This window comes from Macaca nemestrina, chromosome 1, assembly GCF_043159975.1.
Source record: "Macaca nemestrina isolate mMacNem1 chromosome 1, mMacNem.hap1, whole genome shotgun sequence".
Lineage (NCBI taxonomy): Eukaryota > Metazoa > Chordata > Mammalia > Primates > Cercopithecidae > Macaca > Macaca nemestrina.
The window spans coordinates 111,141,135-111,160,704 of record NC_092125.1 but is presented as its reverse complement, the minus strand read 5'-3'; the positions used below and the strand labels follow the sequence as shown (position 1 = coordinate 111,160,704).

The following is a 19,570-nucleotide window of genomic DNA, read 5'->3' as shown; positions in this document are numbered from 1 at the left end:
AATCCTTCAAGATGCCTGCAAGATGCCTACTGTCCTTGTTCTTCTGTTTTTCTCTCTGGTATCGCAATTTGCCATTAGGAAAAAATCTGAAACCCATTCATACTATGATTTTACATAGGAGTATTATTAGCATTTAACCACTTAAACACTTGAGCCATTGGAATGAAACATTCTGGTAGACATTCTGTTCTTATCTGGCACTGGAGGAAGCAATTTAAGGAAATGGGCCTAAAGGGGCCTGCAACTCGGAGTGTGTTCACTCTATTACCAACCAGATTATGCTCTTTAGTGATGAAGCTTTAGAAGGGAGGGAGAAAGAAAGAAAATGAGAGTAGACATACATGAGGTTGAAATCTTACTATAAGTTCCTTAGTTTTTGCAGTCCGGCATAAAATGAACTGTTAAATGTTAATGACTATGTTTTAAAACTGATTTTTATTTTTCTAGGAGAAAAAAAATGGGTTCCAGGTGCTTTCTTTAGTTGGACTACTGCGGTATCTATGGGTGGAGCACCTTATCCTCAGACAGAGGCCAGGGGTACTCCTAAGTCTCCATATTGGTGTCATAATATGCGTTTATGATCTCTTTGCAAGACCCTTTTAAAAAAGCTTTCCTGCCCTGGTAAAGAAGACTGATTGGTAGGTAAGATTACACTTCTGTCTGTCTTTCCTAATCTTCTCTCGGAAATGACACCCATTTGTTGGTGAAAGGCTAGGTGGTCGGTCCCTTGACCCTTTGTTTGCAGCAACAGTTATTTCTCTTCTTCCAAATAGATGAAATATCAATCAGGGAGCCAGTGAGAAGCAGCCCCCCTCTCAGGGAACTCTCCTGGGCGTCAGTTTACGTATCTGTAAAATGGTAATACAAAGACCTTTTTCACAGACTCATCCTTGGGGTCTATACTTCTCTAAAGCCTTCTCATTTTTTAGGTCCAGGTCAGGTCTCCCCTCTTTTCTGTGTAGTTTGTTAGTTTTTTGTTTTGTTTGTTTTTTATGTATCACCTCCTGGAGCCTATGGTTCCTAGAACTGATGATACATTAATTCCTGTTTAATTCTATTCTAATTGTTAGAATAGAATAATGTGAGTTAATCTGATCACATTAGGCAGATTGTGGGCTTGATAAAGAGAAGTTTTGGAATCATCCCTCAACATCCCATTTCCAAATACTGTGTATTCAAAACAATAACAAAAATAATCAGATAATAACAACAATTACCATGTAATGACTGTTATTTCCCAAGCACTCTGCTGAACTCTTTACAGTCAACTCAGATAACAGCCCTATGAGGTAATTAACCGCTCAGTTAACAGCCCATGAGGTAGATATTAACGGGGCCCAGTTTACAGATGAAGAAACCAAGGCTCAGAGATTGTCTTGCTGGAGTCCAGATGTAAGTTAGCAACTGGAATTTTAACCCTTGCATGCCTGACTTCAAAGCTCTTTGCATTACTGGCTTACTGATGGGTACAGTCCAAGTGCTCCCTTCCCCACCAAGTCTGCCATCCTCTTGTAGTCACAGCATGAAGTGGACAACAAAAGAGAGACAGATGTAGAGATAGATTTTATTTAGACAAATTACACATTTTACTTAATTTTTCCTTTCTAAAACCCTCACCATCAAAGATTGATCCCACAGAACTTCCAATTCAAGAACGCTCATTTCATAAAACATTTCAGAGATAGAAGGAGAGAAAATATTAATGCTAGGCAATAGATTAAAAGGTGTCCCCTCCAGGGACCTGGGAGGATCAGACATTCCTTCCTAAATGGCATCCTAGTCACTTTCCTCCACTTGCCCACTCTCATTTTTCTTTCCACCCAACAATAGCATCCAAGTATCAGCAGAGGGCCCAGAGACAGGCAGGTGAGTCAGAGGTTGAACCTCCTGAGCCTTTAGCCTCCTCTGTCCCAACCTCTCGTGCCTATCTGTTTAGGTTAATAACACCAAGACAGTGAGGCTTAGCCCCTCTGCGAGGCAGCCGGAGAGGAGAGCAGGAAGACACAAGTTTCTCTGTGGTTTCCTTTCCTTATTTCAGGACTCCCCTAGCCTTTACCCATCCTATCAGCACATACACACACACACACACACACGTGCATTTTAATAATGCAATAATCTCTCTATAAGTCTCAGTATCCAACAATTCTGAGCATCCTTTACCTTCATCCAAAACAACAGTAACCCATTATGGATCCAGTGAATACAGAAACAAGGCCAGTCCCTGGAGAAGGCAAGGCTTTTCTACAGCCCCCACTTGGCAGTCTCATTAGGGGCACTAGGGAGACATAAGAATCTCTGTGCTCTTTAAATAAAGGCCTTGCCAAGAGAGCTGGAGATTCCCCTACTATTTCCATGCCCCTGCTAAAGCCTCCAGGAGAAGGAGATCTGGGGGCCTCCATAGCTGTCATCACACCTTCTCTTGGCACTAAGTTGGCAGTCAGCAAAGGAAGTAAATAGGAGGGGAAAATAGTTTTCCAGTGTTTTCTCTCCTATTTTATTTTCATCTTCACAACAGAATTTTTTTTCCACAAGGGGAATCTGAGAAGTACAATGCTTTCTTTGTTTTAACAAGGCCTGGGGAAATTCCACTGGCCTCAGTGGCTGGGGATCTGGTCAGGGTTCGAGAGAGGACAACGGCTTCTTGGATATCCCTGTCGATAAGGCCTTCAGGGAATGGCTGGGTGAACAGCCAAGGGAGAAAGGGAAGGGATGGTTTCTATCATTGGATTGAACTGTAAAGGAGCTGCAGGATGACAGATGTTGGCAGGAATTCTAGTGGAGTTTGTGTGTACAGTGGCTCCCTAGCAGAGCTGACATCTTCACAGGCTAGGTGTACACCCTGGCAGAAGGAAAGGTTGCAACATCACCAAGGTGGGGCATTTGCCAAAGGTATATACCAAGGCATTTGTAAAGTTGAGGCTGCTGGTAAAGTTCCAAGAAACCCTTTCTAAGACTGAGTAGAGGGGGCAGAAGCCAAAGGTAACCCAAAGCCATCTCACCACTACTCTGAGGAATGGTCCATGGAGATAACAGACTCAAGGAGCACATATAATGCAAGTTCCTTGATTCATGCTCTCTGTTGGCTGGGAACTTTGAGCTCTTCCTTGGAGGAGGGAGGGTGATCAGGTCAAGGAGGTAGGAACTTAAAGAATGCATCTGGTATGTTGCTGGTATGTAGAGAGAGAGTCATTCTATCCCTCTGGCTATCCCTTCCAGGCCAGCTTTTGCCATGCTTCCCTTCCCTCCCTCTACCCTGTTTCATGAGTAACCTGAAAGGCTTCATATACTGGGTAGAGGGTGGGGAGGGAACTGCAGTCTGGGTGGATAGTCATGTCTCTTACTATCCCAGAGCCCTGATTACAGTTTCTAGAATTAATGAGCAATGTCATTGAGACCCAGGGTCCAAAGGAGCCAAGCAGTGATGACAGTGAGAAAGCATCAGTTCAGAAGAGAGAGATCTTTCCTCTCTCAGCCTCCTTTGTTCCCATCTGGTCCTGGTCCTCCCATAAAGGAGGGTCACACTGATAGGTCATCTGACCTGGCCTTGCTGCTGGCCTTACTAAGACGTCGCTTGTCGCTATGATAGCCATGGGGAAGGCGGTGACCTGGTGAGACTCCATTGGGCACCTCAGGCTTCTGGCCATAACGAACCTGGATGAAACCTTCCCCAGGAGTCTGCTCCTGACCTCGCACTTGCTCAGTGGCCAGGTTGTCTGTGTTTTGTTGGGAGGCCATATTATTGCTGAAGGGATTGAAGAATTTTCCCCCAGGGCCATTCTCCAGGCACTGATTAAAGTCGGGGGGTGGTGTGCAACTCTGGACCATGCTCACAGAGGGGCCAGAAAGCTGGCACTTAGCCACGTGCTGCCGCGGCTTGACAAATCGCTGTCTGATCTTCTTCCAGCCCAGGTGGTAGAGCTCAGCTAGGCTAAGGAGGAGGGACAGTGCAGCCACAGCCAGCATAAAGACAATGAAGACGTTCTTCTCTGTGGGCCGGGATACGTAACAGTTGACCGGGTGGGGACAGGGACTCCTGCGGCAGACGTGCAGGGTGGTCAGGAAGATTCCGTAGATGAGGTACTGGCCCACAATGAAGCCCACCTCCATGGTGGTGCGGATCAGGATGCTGCACACATAGGTGTTGAGCAGAGAGCCCTGGAGGACAATCCTTCCATTCCCTTCCTCCCAGCAGGGCAGTTCTGCTTTCTCAGCCACCGGGTACTCGTAAGAGCCAGAGCGCTGGACCTCTTTGGCCCTCTCGGCCTCCCGTAGCTTGCGCTTCTCCTGCATGCGCACAGTGTGCATGGCGTGGCCCATGTACACCAGAGAGGGCGTGGAGACGAAGATGATCTGCAGCACCCAGTAGCGAATGTGGGAGATGGGGAAAGCTTGGTCGTAGCAGACGTTCTGGCAGCCAGGCTGAATCGTATCACACCGGAAATCAGCCTGCTCATCCCCCCAGGAAGACTCAGCAGCTGTGCCCAGCACGAGCATACGGAATATGAAAAGGACAGTGAGCCAGACCTTGCCTACTACGGTCGAGTGCTTGTGTACTTCCTCCAGGAATTCTCCCAGGAAGCTCCAATCGCCCATCTTGGCACAGCCAGGTCACAGATGGCAAAACTTCTGCAAATGGGGGAGAGAGAAAGAGAGAAAAGGAGAAGGATGTTATGTGAAGGTCTGGAAGGTCTGTCATGTTCTGGGATTCCACTGATCCATCCAGTGGGTTCGTTAAGACAATGCAACTTAGAAGTCAAAGCAACCAAAGAAAAGCTCTCTCTCGTTTCCCAGCAAAAATAAAAAGAAAGAGAAGATTCAAAGTAGCCATATTAGCAAAATTAGAGCATGGCTCCCACACTTTAACGGATCTAGAAATCGAGGTGTGTTACAATATGGATTCTGCTCTTGCCCCAGTAATTCTACTTCAGGAGGTCTGGGATGGCCCCCAGGAATCTGGATTTACAACAAGTGGCCCAAGTGGTTCTGATGTAGGCAGCGAGGGACCGCACCTGGAGAAACACGATTATTAAAAAGAACACAGGATTGGGATCTGCAAATGTGACTCTGGGCATTTACCTCACTGAGTCTGTTTCTTCATTTATCAGACGGGGGTGGGAATAGCTACACCAGAGAATTCTGAGGATTAAGTGATATGAGGTATGTGATATTCTGAAAATCATTCCACAACTGTTCCAAATGTTTGAATGGCTGTTGGATGGAAAAGGAATATTTTTATGGCTCCAGAGGGCAGAACTAGGTGGAGGAGGAAAGAGTGAGGATGCAGTCGGCAAATTTGGCCCCTCAGGAAGCACTCTGCAAAAATCAGAACCGTCCAGCATAGACCAGCTGTGTTGGGAGGTGGCAAACAAAAAGTGTGCTTTGGTCACACCAGCTAACCGTATCACAGATAAGTGCTCACTTCCTCTGGCTGGTAAGGCAAAGTTGATCTCCCATGCCTCAGTGCAACACAGCCATTCCAACCACACAGCTCAGCTCACCCTGCTGCTAAGTTTCTGTGTCTCACTTAAGTAAGGTTCTCACACACACATCTATCCACCCTTATGTCCAGAATAAATGTCTCAAAACTTTATGTCCCTTACAAAATCCTCCCTCATCTGGCACTTGTCTGCTTTTCCAGCCTCTTCCTGCCTGTCCACATGAGTTCCTTTTGCCCAGCCATGCTAAGTCTTTCCAAATGCCCTCCTTCTATACCTCTACATGTCCCCTCACTCCTAGCTGAATCCCATTTACCTTCAAAACTTAACCCAGTCATTGCCTCCTCCAACCCTCCCTCTTCCCTGAAGCTGAGCCTCTTCAGCTCCTGTGATGGTCCCCAGGACACTTACTTGTCTCCCAGTGCTTGCCGCCTTGTGTTGTAATCCTCTGCCTGTCTGTGTTCTCCCAGTAGGGACTGTTTGAAAATGGGGACTGTCTTCTCTTCTGTATCACCAGAGCCTGGCCCACAGTAGGTGTTTAATACATGTTAGTTGAGTGAAGGAAGGAGGGGCTGACAGGCACTGTTGTTTCCTACCCAATAGAAAACCAATTCCCTGTTTCTTGCCTGCCTCCCATTGGCAGGGTGAAAAAGCCAGGTATTGCTTTCTCAATCTCCTCTGCAGTTAGTTCTGGTAGGTGAGGTATGGGGAGAATCTAAAGTAGAGGGAATGCTCCAGAAAAGGTTTTTCTACCTCCCAGTAAATGGAGAGAGCCTCACTCACAGTGCTCCTATCCCCCTGTGACAAGAGGGAACCTCACTCACAGTGCTCCCATCCCCTGGTGAACAGGAGGGAGCCTACTCACAGTGCTCCCATCCCCCAGTGAATAGGAGTGAGCTCCGCTTGCCCCCACCGCTTCCTGCCTGTGGACAGAGTTGTATGAACCAAGATGTCTAAAGCTGTCCAGAGAATCTCAGAAATGTCAACCAGTGCCCTGAGGCCTCTGAAGCAACTCTTGAGGCTCCCTACCTCCAGAATTCTTACTTAGTGAATAATACATGTTCTTACAGTGTAAGTCTCTAATCATTCCTAACCAACAGGATGACAAAGATCTCGGAGGGAATGGAGCATAAATATTCCTTTCTTAGAATCATAAAACCTCAGATTTGGGTGGGACTTTAGAGGTTTGTCAAATTCAAAATTGACCTTCATATCTTTGCTGCCAACGTGCTCCTGGTTTCTGTCTGAACATTCTTCAGCCTTGTGGGGAAAGATGGGGTCAGGGTGGTGCATTTTATAGTCCAGGCTTCCTCAGCTCTTGAGTTGATTGTTGCCTTGACAGGGACCAACCTCCTGGCCCTGTCTTCTCTCAGACCCCGGGTCCCCAACCTCGAGAGTATACAGAGTCCCTGGGAATGAGGGAGTTCCTGAGTGAGCAGAAAGGGTCTTATCTCTGCTCCTCTCTATATCAAAGACCCATCCATGTATCGAGGCCTTTCCTGTCATTTGTGATCAGACATCTGCCCCATTTCCTTAGGTGGCGAAGCGCCCCCTCTTTCAGCCTCCAAATGTGGAAAATTGTGGGGCATGTGCTCAAAAGGAAAAAGGCTGATTAGATAAGAGTTTGAATTGTCTGTCCTCTCTTCTGGGCACATATACAGTGTTCAGCACCTTCAGGGTCAGCCACACACGTGCAGTGACTGAACTATGGTGAGTGTCTGAGAAAAAGAAGGAGGGAGAGAAGGGGAGGAATAAAAAGAAGAGAAGAAAAGGCAAGGACAAGGGGGAGTTGGAAATGGAGAAAAAGACTATGTAAGGGTTAAGAAAAGACAGATGCGGGAGTTAACTTACTGAGGTTTGACAAATTTCTATTACCGTCTGCTGGGCTTAGATAAATGATTCAATCTGTGTTTCACTTTCCTCACCTGCCAAATGGACATACTGTTAACTCATAGAGTGCCATGAAATGATGTGTACAAAGCACTTAACACAGTGTTCGGCAAAGAACTGAATCAAAGGTAGCCATTACTAGCAATGAGAGTGGTGGGGAAGGATGAGAGGTAGAAGAAGGAGGGAGAAAGAGAAATTAGAAAGTAGAGAAAGGTGCATTACAAAGGAGAAAAGAAATGGAAGCAAGAGTAGAAGGGGAGGAAATGAGAAGAAAATGGAAATAGAAAGGAAACAAAAGGAAACAAAGGTCATATTCTTCCAGGATTTGGGGCACGTTTTCCACACTCAGTCCCTGAAGACTTCTCCCTTGATCTCACTCTGTCACTCGTTCCTTGCAAGTCCCCAAGGAAGTATAAAAATAGTTCCAGAAAGGGTCAAAGAATGTGACCCTTTGGTCTAGTCTGCTAAGAGGCTTGACTGCTGACTCCTTCACTGCTGTCCAAGGAATTCCACCTGGAAGAGGTAAAGCACAGGTACAAGAAAAGAACACCTTGGAAAACCAGAAAGGCAGTATTAGGAAGGACGTCTTATTGGGAGGGAACAAGAGACACTATCTCAGGAGGTATGGGGGTGAGGCAGACCTCCTGGGCCCAGGCAGAGGAAATAGGGTGAAGGGTTTTTCGTGTATGACTTCCTGCTGACGCTCAGGCAAGGTCAGAGAAACTTAAAATTGCTGCCGTGTACCAGATGCTCAGTTTAGAATGTGAAAGGTCTCTGACTGTAGTTACTTTTCCAGCTACGTTGGCTCCCTTTGGATACCCCTATCTCAGCCACGGAAATTTGTAGATTAGATACTCAGTGAGTTTACTGGGCGTATAGCATATAAACTACTTTGTAGATTATTATCTGCTTCTTGGCAGGAAGTGTGTTAGGAGGGGCATAGGAAGCTGCCCATGCCATGAATAAATGCTATCAAACACAATGGCAATTTACCTCACTGCTTTAGCAGTCCTCCTCACTGGCTTCCTACCACTTAGAAAGTCTAAGCTGCTTAACTTGCCATATGAAACCCCGTACAGTCTCATGCTGTCGTTTTTCCGCTTTTCCACTCACACACTCAATACTTAAGCTACACAGTTTCCCATGTACATATACACATTTCACCATTTCTCACCCACGTATCTTGGCTTCTTATGTTCCCTCTGCCTAGAATGTCCTTTTTTTCATTCATTTAATAAGTTTATTGAGTGACTACAGGGTGCCAGCCATCATCCTAGACAATGAGGATACAGCAGGAAGGAGGGGAAACAAACAAGGATTCCCTGCCTTCACTGAGTGTAACTGTCTTTATACCCCTTAATTAACAGCAGACAGTAAATACATAATTTCAATAAAACATGATGCGTGTTAACATTAAAGAAGTATAAGGTGTTATGGGAATGTGGGGCAGGAGCCCGAATCTGGTTTATGGGTTTTGGGGAGGGTCCTAGGGAATTGTGTTCTAAAGCCCTCTGCCACTGATACAAGTTCTGAAATCAGCAAGGCAAAAAGAGATGGTCCCTAGAACCTGGAAGAGAACCATCCCAACTCTAAAGGTTCTTCACTCCCAAACCTCCAACATCCTCTTTCAACATGTCCTATCCTGGGATAAAGCAAAATTTGGAGGGGCCACTAGGGAACTTGTTTGGCAATAGTAACATGATGCTAGATAAGAGGAAGAGGGCCAGAGGAAGGATTTTGTGTATAGTGAGCATAAATCATTTTCTGCTTTTATTTTGTGAACTATATGGCCAAATGGCCAGAAATAAAACTCAGGCACCTACATTCTTAATCCAGTGTTCCTTTTTTTTTTTTTTTTTTGAGATGAAGTCTTGCTTTGTCACCCAGGCTGGAGTGCAGTGGCACCATCTCAGCTCACTGCAACCTCTGCCTGCCAGTTTCAAGCAATTTTCCCTGCCTTAGCCTCTGGAGTAGCTGGGATTAGAGGCGTGTGCCACCAAGCCCGGTTAATTTTTGTATTTTTAGTAGAGAAGGGGTTTCACCATGTTGGCCAGGCTGGTCTCAAATTCCTGACCTCAGTTGGTCCTCCCGCCTTGGCCTCCCAAAGTGCTGGGATTACAAATGTGAGCCACCGCGCCCAGCCCAGTGCTCCTTCTTGTGGTGACATTGTGGTCTCCCTACACGGCCAATGTTTTTCAAAAATCATTTCAGAGCAACCCGGATTAATCATAAACTCATAGCCAGAACCTTTTCCGCTGACTCCGCAAATCTACAGCAAAATGGAGAAGTCTTCTAAAATTGACCTCAGCCCTCTTTGGTGTCTCCTGAACTCCAGAAGACTCTAAATTACCATCCAGCATGCAGGATGCATTCTCACACTTGGTATATATTTCCTTAGACTTGTTTTCTAAACATTTGTCTGTCAGTCAACCTGCAGATACTTTGCTGAGTCCCCTTTATGTGCTCACCACTGTTCTGAGTAATGAGAACAGTCCCGAAGAGGTGCAAGGCCTGACACACACTGGGCACTCAATGATGTCTATTAAATTAATAAAATTGGCAGGGCGTGGTAGCTCATACCTGTAATTCCAGCACTTTGGAAGGCCAAGACGGGCAGATCATCTGAGGTCAGGAGTTTAAGACCAGTCTAGCCAACATGGCGAAACCCCATCTCCAATAAAATTCAAAAATTGGCCCAGTATGGTGGTGGGCAGCTGTAATCCCAGCTACTCAGGAGGCTGAGGCAGGAGAGTCGCTTGAATCTGGGTGGTGGAGGTTGCAATGAGCTGAGATCATGCCAGTGCACTCTGCCTGGGCAACAGAGTGAGACTCCGTCTCAAAAAAAAAAAAAAAAAAAAAAAAGAAAAATTAATAAAATCAGGCATGATTCCTTATGTCAAGTATTTAACAGCTTTTTCTCTCAAATGGGTATTATGCTTCTCAAAGTTAAAAGCCCTATGTCTTCTACTTTGTATTCTTATTGCATCAGGTTCTCTCATTTGGTACACAATAAATGCTTTCTTAATGATTGAAGAAAATGTTTGACTAGCAGTAATATTGAAAAGAGGTCCTAAGGAGGCTCAAATCTTTCTTCTTAAGGTCAGCAGTAAAAATAAAACCTCACAATAAGTAAATAAAAATAAAAGCTTACATACTGTTCAAAATGTGCTTCTACATTCTCTTGTTGGTTCCAAGAGAGCAGGTTCATATTTGTTCTGTTCAAGACCGAATACCTTCAGAATGTTATAGACATTCAATTTTTATTGTTGAATGAATGAATCCTCATAACCACTCAATGGGGTGATTGTTATTGCCTGTGTTTTGCAGAGGAGGAAACATATAAAAGTGATTCGTTCGAAGAAACAATTAATGGGGGAAGAACCAGGGCTTCATTCCAGAGTTTCTGTTCAAGTCTGGTGCATGCCAGAAAGTTTCATTCCGTCTTCCCTCCAAGAGTGGATCTCATCAATTTTTAGACCTTCGAGAGGACTTCCCAGTGGAGATAACTCCTGTGGAGGAGTTAGGGGTATGTGATGTTTGTAGGGGTGTGGAGTGGGTGGAGGAGTTACAGAAGAGATGAGGGGATTTCAGACAAAAGCAAGATTGCATGAACAAATTCATTGAAATGAAAGCCAGCATGGTTTTAGAGTACAATGAGCAGAGCATGGAGGGAGAGTGCAGAGCAGGCAGAAACAGATTGTGGAGGGCTTTAACAGCCATGCCTAGGAGTTTGGAGTTATTCTCAACTCACATGATAGGCCATGCTTGGTCCATGATTTGCTCCTGAGGGCCTAATCTGAAACCTCTAAATGGGGCTGGGGATGTAAAGGACTGCACAATTAGTAATGTCCATGCTTGTAGCAGTCTTTTAGTAGTGGCTGCAGCATCAGCTAGATAGGCTGCTGATGACAGGTACCTCCCAGCACACTTGCTGTGACTGCACTCTCGTCTCTCCTGCTTAAGAAGGTATATTGCTAGTGAGTGAGGTGCTACCACAGGGATGCCTTGAAAATTCTCTTCTTTCTATTGATTCCCGTTCTGTCCCGTGGAGCCACACATCATAGCCCTTCTAATACAGTATTTTACAATAATTTCTGTGTCCCCCAAGTCAGCAGCCGGGCCTTGGGCTGAACACACCTTTGAGGTCTCACACACCTGAGAATTAGTTGCTCTACAAGCCATGTATTCTCTCTCCCACTCAACCCTGAGCTCTTTGAAAACAAACTGCTTTTCTGTTCATCACTGTATTCTCCTCCTGAAATTCCCCCCACCCCAAACCCCTTAGTGCTCAACACCACACCCTGCACAGTGTGGTATGTACTTTATAAAAACAACAATGGATGAATTGATAGCATTTAAGTCTCTTAAAACACCTAATGCCAAATTGATCAAGGCAATTCTTTACCAGTTGCTGAAGAAAAGGATGAGAATGCACACAGAGGCCAAGCAACACGTTGGGGCCATGCTGCACGTCAGTGGAGGGGCCTCCCTGGGAAGCTGGCCTAGGGACTCCTGCCCAATGACGATGGTGACCAGAACACCAGGCAGATGGAAGCCACTGAGTCTTTCTTCTACCTGTGACAGAACCATTCTCTCAGCAGGACTGAATGTGTCTCAAGCAGAAATTCCATCACCATGGACTACTCCCTCACTGCCTCCTGCCCTCATAGTACTGGGGAACTTATCCAAGCTTGTCAAAATTAGATGACAAGACCACTCCGCAGAGTCTGAGTCTAATTCTGGACAACGACACATGTTCTGGACAGTATCTAACAAATCTCTGGTTCTCAATAAAGGTTGTTATTCATAGTAATAATAACAACCCCCTGGGCCCATGCCGTAATTCCACTCGCCATACAGTGGAATGTGGCGCAGGGCAGCGTTCACTTGCTTCCCAATTAAGAGAATTCTGTTGTGAAAGGACCCAAAGGGCCTCACTTAAAGGCTGCCTAAGAAATAGTATCATGTCAGGGCAGTTTAGTTCAGAAAGTGTTTATCGAGCCCCTCCGTCATGCCAGACATCAAGGCAGCTTTATAAAGCAAAGCACCAAGCAGAACTCTTTTGTACCTTATTCATTTGTGTACTTTTTTTTCTGATTTCCTCTCACCCCAATCATTTCTCCTTAAAACGGATATGTAGGGAGAATTACATGAGAGAGTGGTCTTGATCCTCAGCGACTTCAGTAATCTTTGTCATCCTTTGATATTCCCAACTACACCTAATTTACCCAGTTACACACAAAAAAAGAATTTGGATATAGGTGATAATAATAATAATAGAAATAACACTCACTGACACATTTCTATGTGCCAGACACTCTATAAGTGTCTTTCTATATCTGTTTTCATTTGCTTCTCACAACAACCTGAGGAAGTGGGGAGTATTTTTTTTTTTTTTTTTTGAGACAGGGTCTCACTTTGTCACCCAGGCTGGAGTGCAGTGACACAATCACAGCTCACTGGAGCCTTGACCTCCTGGACTCAGATGATCCTCCCACCTCAGCCTCCCAAGTAGCCGGGACCACAGGTGTGCACCACCACACCCAGCTAATTTTTTGTATTTTTTTTTTTTTTAAGAGATGGGATTTTGTCCTGTTGCCCAGGCTCATCTCAAACTCTTGGGCTCAGGCGATCTACCCACTTCGGCCTCCAAAGGACTGGGATTACAGGCATGAGCCACCATGCATGGCGTCTCCTCTTTTTTTACAGGGCTCAGAGAGGGTAACTTGAGCAAGATCACACTGCTAGTAAGAGGTGGAGATGGAGTCAAACCCAGCTCCTAGCTCATCTGGCAGCAGTGTCCCTGCCTTAATAGCTGTGCTAAACTCTATCTAAATCACCTAAAGTTTCTTGTTTGGAAAATCCTAGCCAGTCAAAGGCTGGCCACTTTTATATAAGATGATTGAAGAGGGAATGTTCGTTGAGATCATTGTTCGGATAGGAAGTTGATTGTAAGCGATTGGTGCTAATTCTTACATTTAGGATTTTCATTCTTTCCCTGATTTATGTTTGGGGAAACTACTTCAGCCTCAGGAGAAATGATTAGGCACATGATATAACTGTAGCTACTGAGTTGGGCAGTGTGGGCACCTTCCTCAGAAATGGAAGTCCACTGAGGGCCAGCATCCCTGAACCTTGCTCACTGTAGAGGGGAAAGGAAGATAGAGATAAGAGGGGAGAAGAGATGAGCGAGATGAAGTACTCACTTCAGTCTTCCTCCTACTCCAGCCAGTGGTACCAATGGCAGATAATTAACTCCTTTTTAAATTTAATTATTTTATTCTGACAAGAACAGATGGGTCCACTCAGCGACACCCTGCTGGCAGACAGTTGTTTCAAAGCCAAGGAAGTAGAAGGGGGTAAAGTGAAGAAAGATTTGTGCTAGGATAAATAATTTTCTTAAACCATTGGAAGAAAAAATGTTTACAAAAAGTGAATGAAAGGGAGTAGTAAATGGAGATATTAAGTTACAACAAAATATTGGGAGGTCCTTCTTAATTACTCCAAGGGGGTTACTTAGTACGCATGCAATTAATTGCTAATGAAAATTCTATTATAATACCCACATTTCTTTATTATTTCCCCCATTTGTCACAGATTTATAGTGCAGTAGAGCTGACCAGAATGTAGAGATCAATCAAACTCAACTCCTTATTTTTAAACAAGATGACAAGGGTCCAGGGAAGTTAAGAATAGTGATAACAACACTAACTTGAGTATTTCCGATGTGTGAAGCCCTTTATAACTATACTTTCTAACCCTCCCATTAATCCTGCAAGGAAAGTAGTATTGCCCCATTTCACAGATGAGAAAACTGAGGCTCAGAGGCTAAGTACTTGCACTAAGTGCCACAACTGGCAAATGCTGCATAAAGTGTTTGAATCCAGCTAGCCTAACTCTAAAGCCCACATCCTCTCTATGTCTCTGACGAGAAAGAAAACCAAGGACTAGGACTGATAGACGATGATAAGCCTGTGCCCAGAACTCCAGTCTCTTAACTCTGAGAGCGGGACTTTTCCCACATTACCTTGCCTCATAAGAGACCCAGGGTTTTTCCTTTTAGCTTCTGGCTTACTGGCTGGCCATCTCTTACATATGCTGTTCCTAGAATTAATTATTACACTGGGGCCCTCAGCCCACAGTAGTCAGGATTCCCAGACTCTTTGGCCTCTGCCATCATTTGGCCAGAATTCACATATAGAAAGTTATTTCCTTTTTTAGCCAGCAAGTGTTCTTGGCTGCAGCAGCGTCTACTGCCCGGTTCTTGGCTGGCCAAACAGCGGGCTCTGGTGTTCCATTGATGTGAAATCATAACAAGAACAACAGAAACAGCAATTGTTAGGTGGAGGAACTTCCGGTCTCTAAGGAATAATAGGGCTAGGACCCTGCTTGCATTACTCTCTAGTGGTGTAACCCTAGGCAAGTCACTTATCCTCCCTATTTCTAACTCATCTAACAAATGGGAATGTTTACTCATGGAGATAACATAATATGTGGACATGTGGAGGCACCTGGAACAGTATCTGGCACATAGGCACTCAATAATATTAGTTCCTTGTTTTCTTTTCTGACATTTGCAGTAAAAACTCCTCTCAGACATGTTCCAGCTAGCCAACTTGATGGAGAATCTGATAGTGCCTCAGGCTGGTTAGTGACACAGCAAGGACCCTCACGTGGCACAGGTACAAGAGGGTAACTGTCAAGAGATGGGAAAAATACAGACAATGGAAAGTATAGTAATTAGTCTATAAATTAGTTATTTCACTAGGCATCCAGACCTCCTGGGTCAAGCTGGAGAAGCAGGGAGGTGTAGGGCCTACCCAAATTAAGCCACTCTCATTCCTGTTTCAAGTCCAGCCTGCCTCCTAATGTGTTTTTAACTCAAGCTTTTAGGCCTGAAGTTGGACTCTACATGGCTCCATATTATAAAATGTATGCGTCATGGGATGCCTCTCTTCTGAGAAGCTGCAGCACTCTTGAATCTGATCACCAAGCAGAAGGCACACTCACAATGAGAGGTTTGAAGCAGGCTCAGTTCTACTTGGAAGAGAAAGGGGGGGTTGTCTACTCCGTGATCTGAGGGTATGGGACATCTTGATCCCTAGCCACCTCTGTCCTCTCCTGAGGTTCTGAATCATGGAGTTGTCAGATTGGAGTACGATTCTGGAAATCCCCTGTGAAAATGCAATGTTATCATTTCATGAAGAGAGCTCTTTTCTGGTTCCAGCTGTTTCTTGGTGATCCTAGACAAGATATTTCCCCTCCCTGAGCCTCACTTTGCTCACATGTGAAACAAAAGAGTTGAGGCTCTTCCATCTCTAAGTTAGAACATCTGGGGAGTCTATGACTTGCCCAGCTGTGATAGTATGGCAAGTTAGTGGCAAAGCCAAGAAGCAAGTCCAGAGTTTCTGACTTCCAGCTTAGAGGACAGCAGAAGGAGTCCTAGAAGAAAAAAAATCTGTGGTCATAAAAACCCAGCAATACCTCCTCGGAAGTATATGTCATGGGAAGCCTTTCCAGTTGGTAGCCATTTAAAATACTTTATTTAATCCTCATAAAACCTTATGAAGAAGATATTTATTAGCATCTTTGGCAGATGAAGAAACTGAGTGTAAGAGACATTAAATAATTTTCCCAAGGTCACGTAGCTAAAATCCTAGCCAAATGTGACTCCAAATGCCCAGGTTCTTCCTTCAGCCGTACCCCTCAATGAGATAAACTCTAAGATCCCTCTGTGATTTTTTCAATACCTCTGATTCTGTGACCTCCTGACTCTCAGTGGGCTGTTGAATACTAAACTTTACTTGCCCATTATTTGCTAATATATCAGAAACAATTTATTCTCCAAGTGGCATCAAGCTGGCATCACCAGGAGCCATCAGCCTGCAACAATAGGAAGGAAGTCAGCTTCCTTTCCAGGAACCCTGAAGCTTTCCAGGAAAATGGTCATCTCTCCCCTTTGTCCAGCTCAACCCTTGAGCCCAGGTTGGTGCTTATGGGAGTTCGTTCACACAGACAGCTACTGGAATCTTGAGTTCTTCCCTAGGACAGGGGGCAGAGCTTTGACCTTGGGTTTCCCCGGCCCTGAAGATGGTAGGTCATCCAGTTCCTGTCCTGATTGATCCACATAGACAGGTCCCCTGTCCTAAGAGGTGGGGTCAGCCAGTACCCGAGAGACCAGGCGGCACTGTGGCAGCACCCTGCACTGCCTGTGGCCCACGAACAGCCAGTGCAGACGATGAAGAGCAGGTGGGCAGGTGGGAGTCAATACCAACAAATAGAATCGTAGAGACGCTCAAGTGGAAGAATCAGGGAGACTCAGGGAGAGATGGAGGCTGGGAAAATACAGCCAGGGAGATGGAGGTTAGAAGAGCCCTTGGTATGAGTGACCAGGGCAGGGTGCTCTCCCAGCTCAATCAGCCCTGACTCACTGTGTCGTCTCCTATAAGTCATGCCTTTCTCTAGTCCTTGTTCTCCTTATTTGTTGAAGAAGGAGGCTGGTAATGGAAGAGACCGCTTTAAGTTCTGATGTTCTCGAACCTTAGGCGGTACTAGGAGAGGGGACGGGAGTGAGGCAGTTAAGATATAAGAACAGTGACCAGCTTCAGGAGCCCAGCAAGCACACCTCTGGGGTTCCAAGGCAGAGACAAAGTGGGGCTGCCTGATTCTGTGACTGCTGTGGCTCTGTGGACGTCACATGTGTGGGTGAGGGATGCTCAGAGAGTGCTGGGTTGGAAGTCACAGAATCCCCTCCTGGTACTCTCTGCTCTGCAGGCTGTGGTCACTGGGACTCCTCACCGGCCGGTGCTGAGTGAGGAAAAGGCTTGGAGGGACAGCCAGGGGAGTAGGCTCCAAACAGCTCTGCTGCCCCGGGCAACCTGGCAGGAAGGTAGAAAGTTCAGAGCTGTCCCTAGAGAGTAGTGAATCAAGGACTGGGCTGGGCTGTGACTCTGGGGACAGTGGGTGGAGGGGATGGAGGCTGCTTGGCTTGCTGATGTGAAAGTCAGGTTAGAAGACCTCTAAATACCAGCTGGTGTCCCCAGCCATGAGCCACAGCACCAGGCAGTCAGAGGCGCTGCACCTCCACACGCTCCCCTTGGTCTCTTCTCTCCAATTTTGCTGGTTCCAGGTCTCCTGACTCCCTGTTCGGTGCTCTCTCCATTGCCCTGCCTCCCCCCACAGCCAGCTGGACCTCTTTGTGCCAGAGCCTTTTTCCAGAAACAGCAGCCCCAGTGATTTGCTGGGGAGTGAGAACCAGGAATCCCTCTATTATAATGGAATACTGCGAGGGAGAATAAGGAAAAAACTTAGCAACAGAGCAAGATGAGAAATCCTTGGGTTGAGCCTCCCTTTTTCAGTGGTTCTGAGCTGCCTTGGAGCCTCTGGAATCACAGCCTTACACACCGTTACTGCTGTATAGAACCAGAGGGAACCTTCCACTACAAATTCCCCATTTTATAGATGAGGAAACCGAGGCCCAGCATGGGGATGTGTCTGTTACAAGGCCTCCCAGCCCCTGAGTTTGGGCTCTTTCACTACCTGCTCAGAAGAAAGGTCCAGGAAGAAACTAACAGAATCTTTGTGCCCCGTGGTCTTCTACTTCACACCGCGAGTGGAAAGGAGACCTTCGGTGGGCGCTTTCCTGGGCTTCCTAACTGGTTTCACACGCCTCTTTCCTCTGGCTGCAAGTGGCAGCCTGGATCTCTCAAATGCGGCCACTGCACAGCGGGGACATGATACTCTGCAGGAAACTAAGCAGGGAATATTTTTAAACCATCCAACATGCCTTAGGGAGGAAAAAAAAAGCAGAACAGTCCCCTAGATGCTTCGAAAAGCATTTTGAAAAAAGATTCCATGCCTAGCAGAAGCATCGTAAAACAGTGTTGGTTTTACTTTTAAAGGGCCAATTCCCTCTAAGAAAAGTTCTTAGGAATGGACTGGTGACCCACTTCTAAGATGCCCCCAGAGGACTGAACTCCACAAGAGTAGGCTGGAACCCCAAGGGCCCTCCACTCACAATTCTCCAGCTCCCTCTAAATCAAAGAAGTAATTTATCTGCTGCTTCGCTAAACCTTCCTTTTTAATATATCCAAACCTCACTATCACAGGAAATAGTGAGAGGGGTAGGGAATAAACTCACAGGTAGAAAGAAAGAGCTTTCTTTTTATCCAGCCCAGAATCCAAGTTCCCCTCTTCTGGCTACTTCATATCCACTTGTAGTTTTAGTTGTTCAAATTCAAGTCTACTCTTACCTGCTTCTTTTCCTCCTCCCTGGACTTTCCTTCCGTTGGCTTCTTCACACTCTGGCTGCTGCTTCTCCAACTGCCCACGCTCTTTGCTCTTGAGCCTGTCAGTTGTTCCTCTTCCACCCTCTTTTTAATCGTATCTGTCGCCTTCCCTCCTCCCACTTCTTCCTACTCTTTCTCTCTCCACCCCTTTTCCCCTCTGAATCCCTCCCTCCCCTGTCTCTTTTGTGCTCTTAGAGTCTTTGCTCTAAAAGTCTTCTTCCCTCTACCTTCTTGTAGCCTCAGCTCACTGTGCTCCCCCTCCCTGGCCCCCAAGGAGGCAGAGCCCCCTTCTCCCTGCGGCCCTCCCCCGTCTGTCTGCCTGTCGTCCTTGTCCTCACGGCAGTCCTCCACATTGCCTCTCCCCCGGGCCGGGCCGCTGGTGCACCACTTCCCTAGGTCTCTTCCTGCCCACCCCTCTGCTGCGTCGCCTCAGACTTCCCAGGCCATGGCTTTCCTGGAGCATCAGCAGGAAAATTGGCACTGCCTGAGAGATCCCTCTTCCCATCCTTTTCCCATCATCAGAAAAAAAGAGGGTGTTCACTCACGTAACAAGCCTTTTTTTTGGGATTTCCACTATGCCCATACCAAAGAACTGAGTATCAGCCAGCACAGGAAAACACGGTCTCACAAGTCACAACCATCCAGCACCCAGAATAGGCACCAGGACTAACCTGAAAGGAAAGAAACGCTGACCTCCCAGCTCCAAAAGTGGAGGGCATTCCTCACTGCCAGAATCATACCCTCTCCCCTTCTCCTCTGAAGAGAGGCGAGCCACTTCTATGCATCAGGCACTGGGTTAGAGACTTCATATATATGTTGCCTATTTTTATCTCAATCATTCTCATTTCCAATTCTATAAGGTAGACCTTTTCTGCATTTTACATTTGAGGAAACTGAGGTTCAGAGAAATTAAGTAACATGATTATGGTGACCCAGTGTGTAAAGTAAGTGGTTGAA

General features: G+C 46.0%; 1 protein-coding gene and 1 long non-coding RNA gene across 5 annotated transcripts; one reads left to right on the top strand and one right to left on the bottom strand.

Moving 5' to 3' along the window:
• Positions 1-1,283: 1,283 nt before the first annotated feature.
• LOC105479011 (gap junction protein alpha 5) lies at positions 1,284-18,839 on the bottom strand. 4 transcript variants are annotated; one of them, XM_071086679.1, is made up of 3 exons: positions 18,578-18,779; positions 9,906-10,160; positions 1,284-4,626 (listed from the first exon to the last, which is right to left on the bottom strand). In XM_071086679.1, the coding sequence occupies exon 3, from the start codon at positions 4,591-4,593 to the stop codon at positions 3,517-3,519; it is 1,077 nt and encodes a 358-aa protein (XP_070942780.1). In that variant the 5' UTR covers positions 4,594-4,626; positions 9,906-10,160; positions 18,578-18,779; the 3' UTR covers positions 1,284-3,516. The 4 variants fall into 4 exon arrangements, 3 of the variants coding, with proteins under 3 accessions (XP_070942780.1, XP_011735053.1, XP_070942771.1); XM_011736751.3 differs by lacking the exon at positions 9,906-10,160 and having other exon boundaries at positions 1,285-4,626; XM_071086670.1 differs by lacking the exons at positions 9,906-10,160; positions 18,578-18,779 and adding an exon at positions 6,642-9,139 and having other exon boundaries at positions 1,285-5,955.
• Positions 5,000-11,871, top strand: LOC105479012 (uncharacterized). The gene is made up of 3 exons (XR_985635.2): positions 5,000-5,157; positions 10,653-10,851; positions 11,734-11,871. It is a non-coding gene; the product is annotated as an uncharacterized lncRNA (long non-coding RNA).
• Positions 18,840-19,570: the final 731 nt, after the last annotated feature.

Bases quoted from the DNA above. Each gene is read 5' to 3' on its own strand.
- LOC105479011 (XM_071086679.1), bottom strand. From the start codon at position 4,593: ATGGGCGATTGGAGCTTCCTGGGAGAATTCCTGGAGGAAGTACACAAG.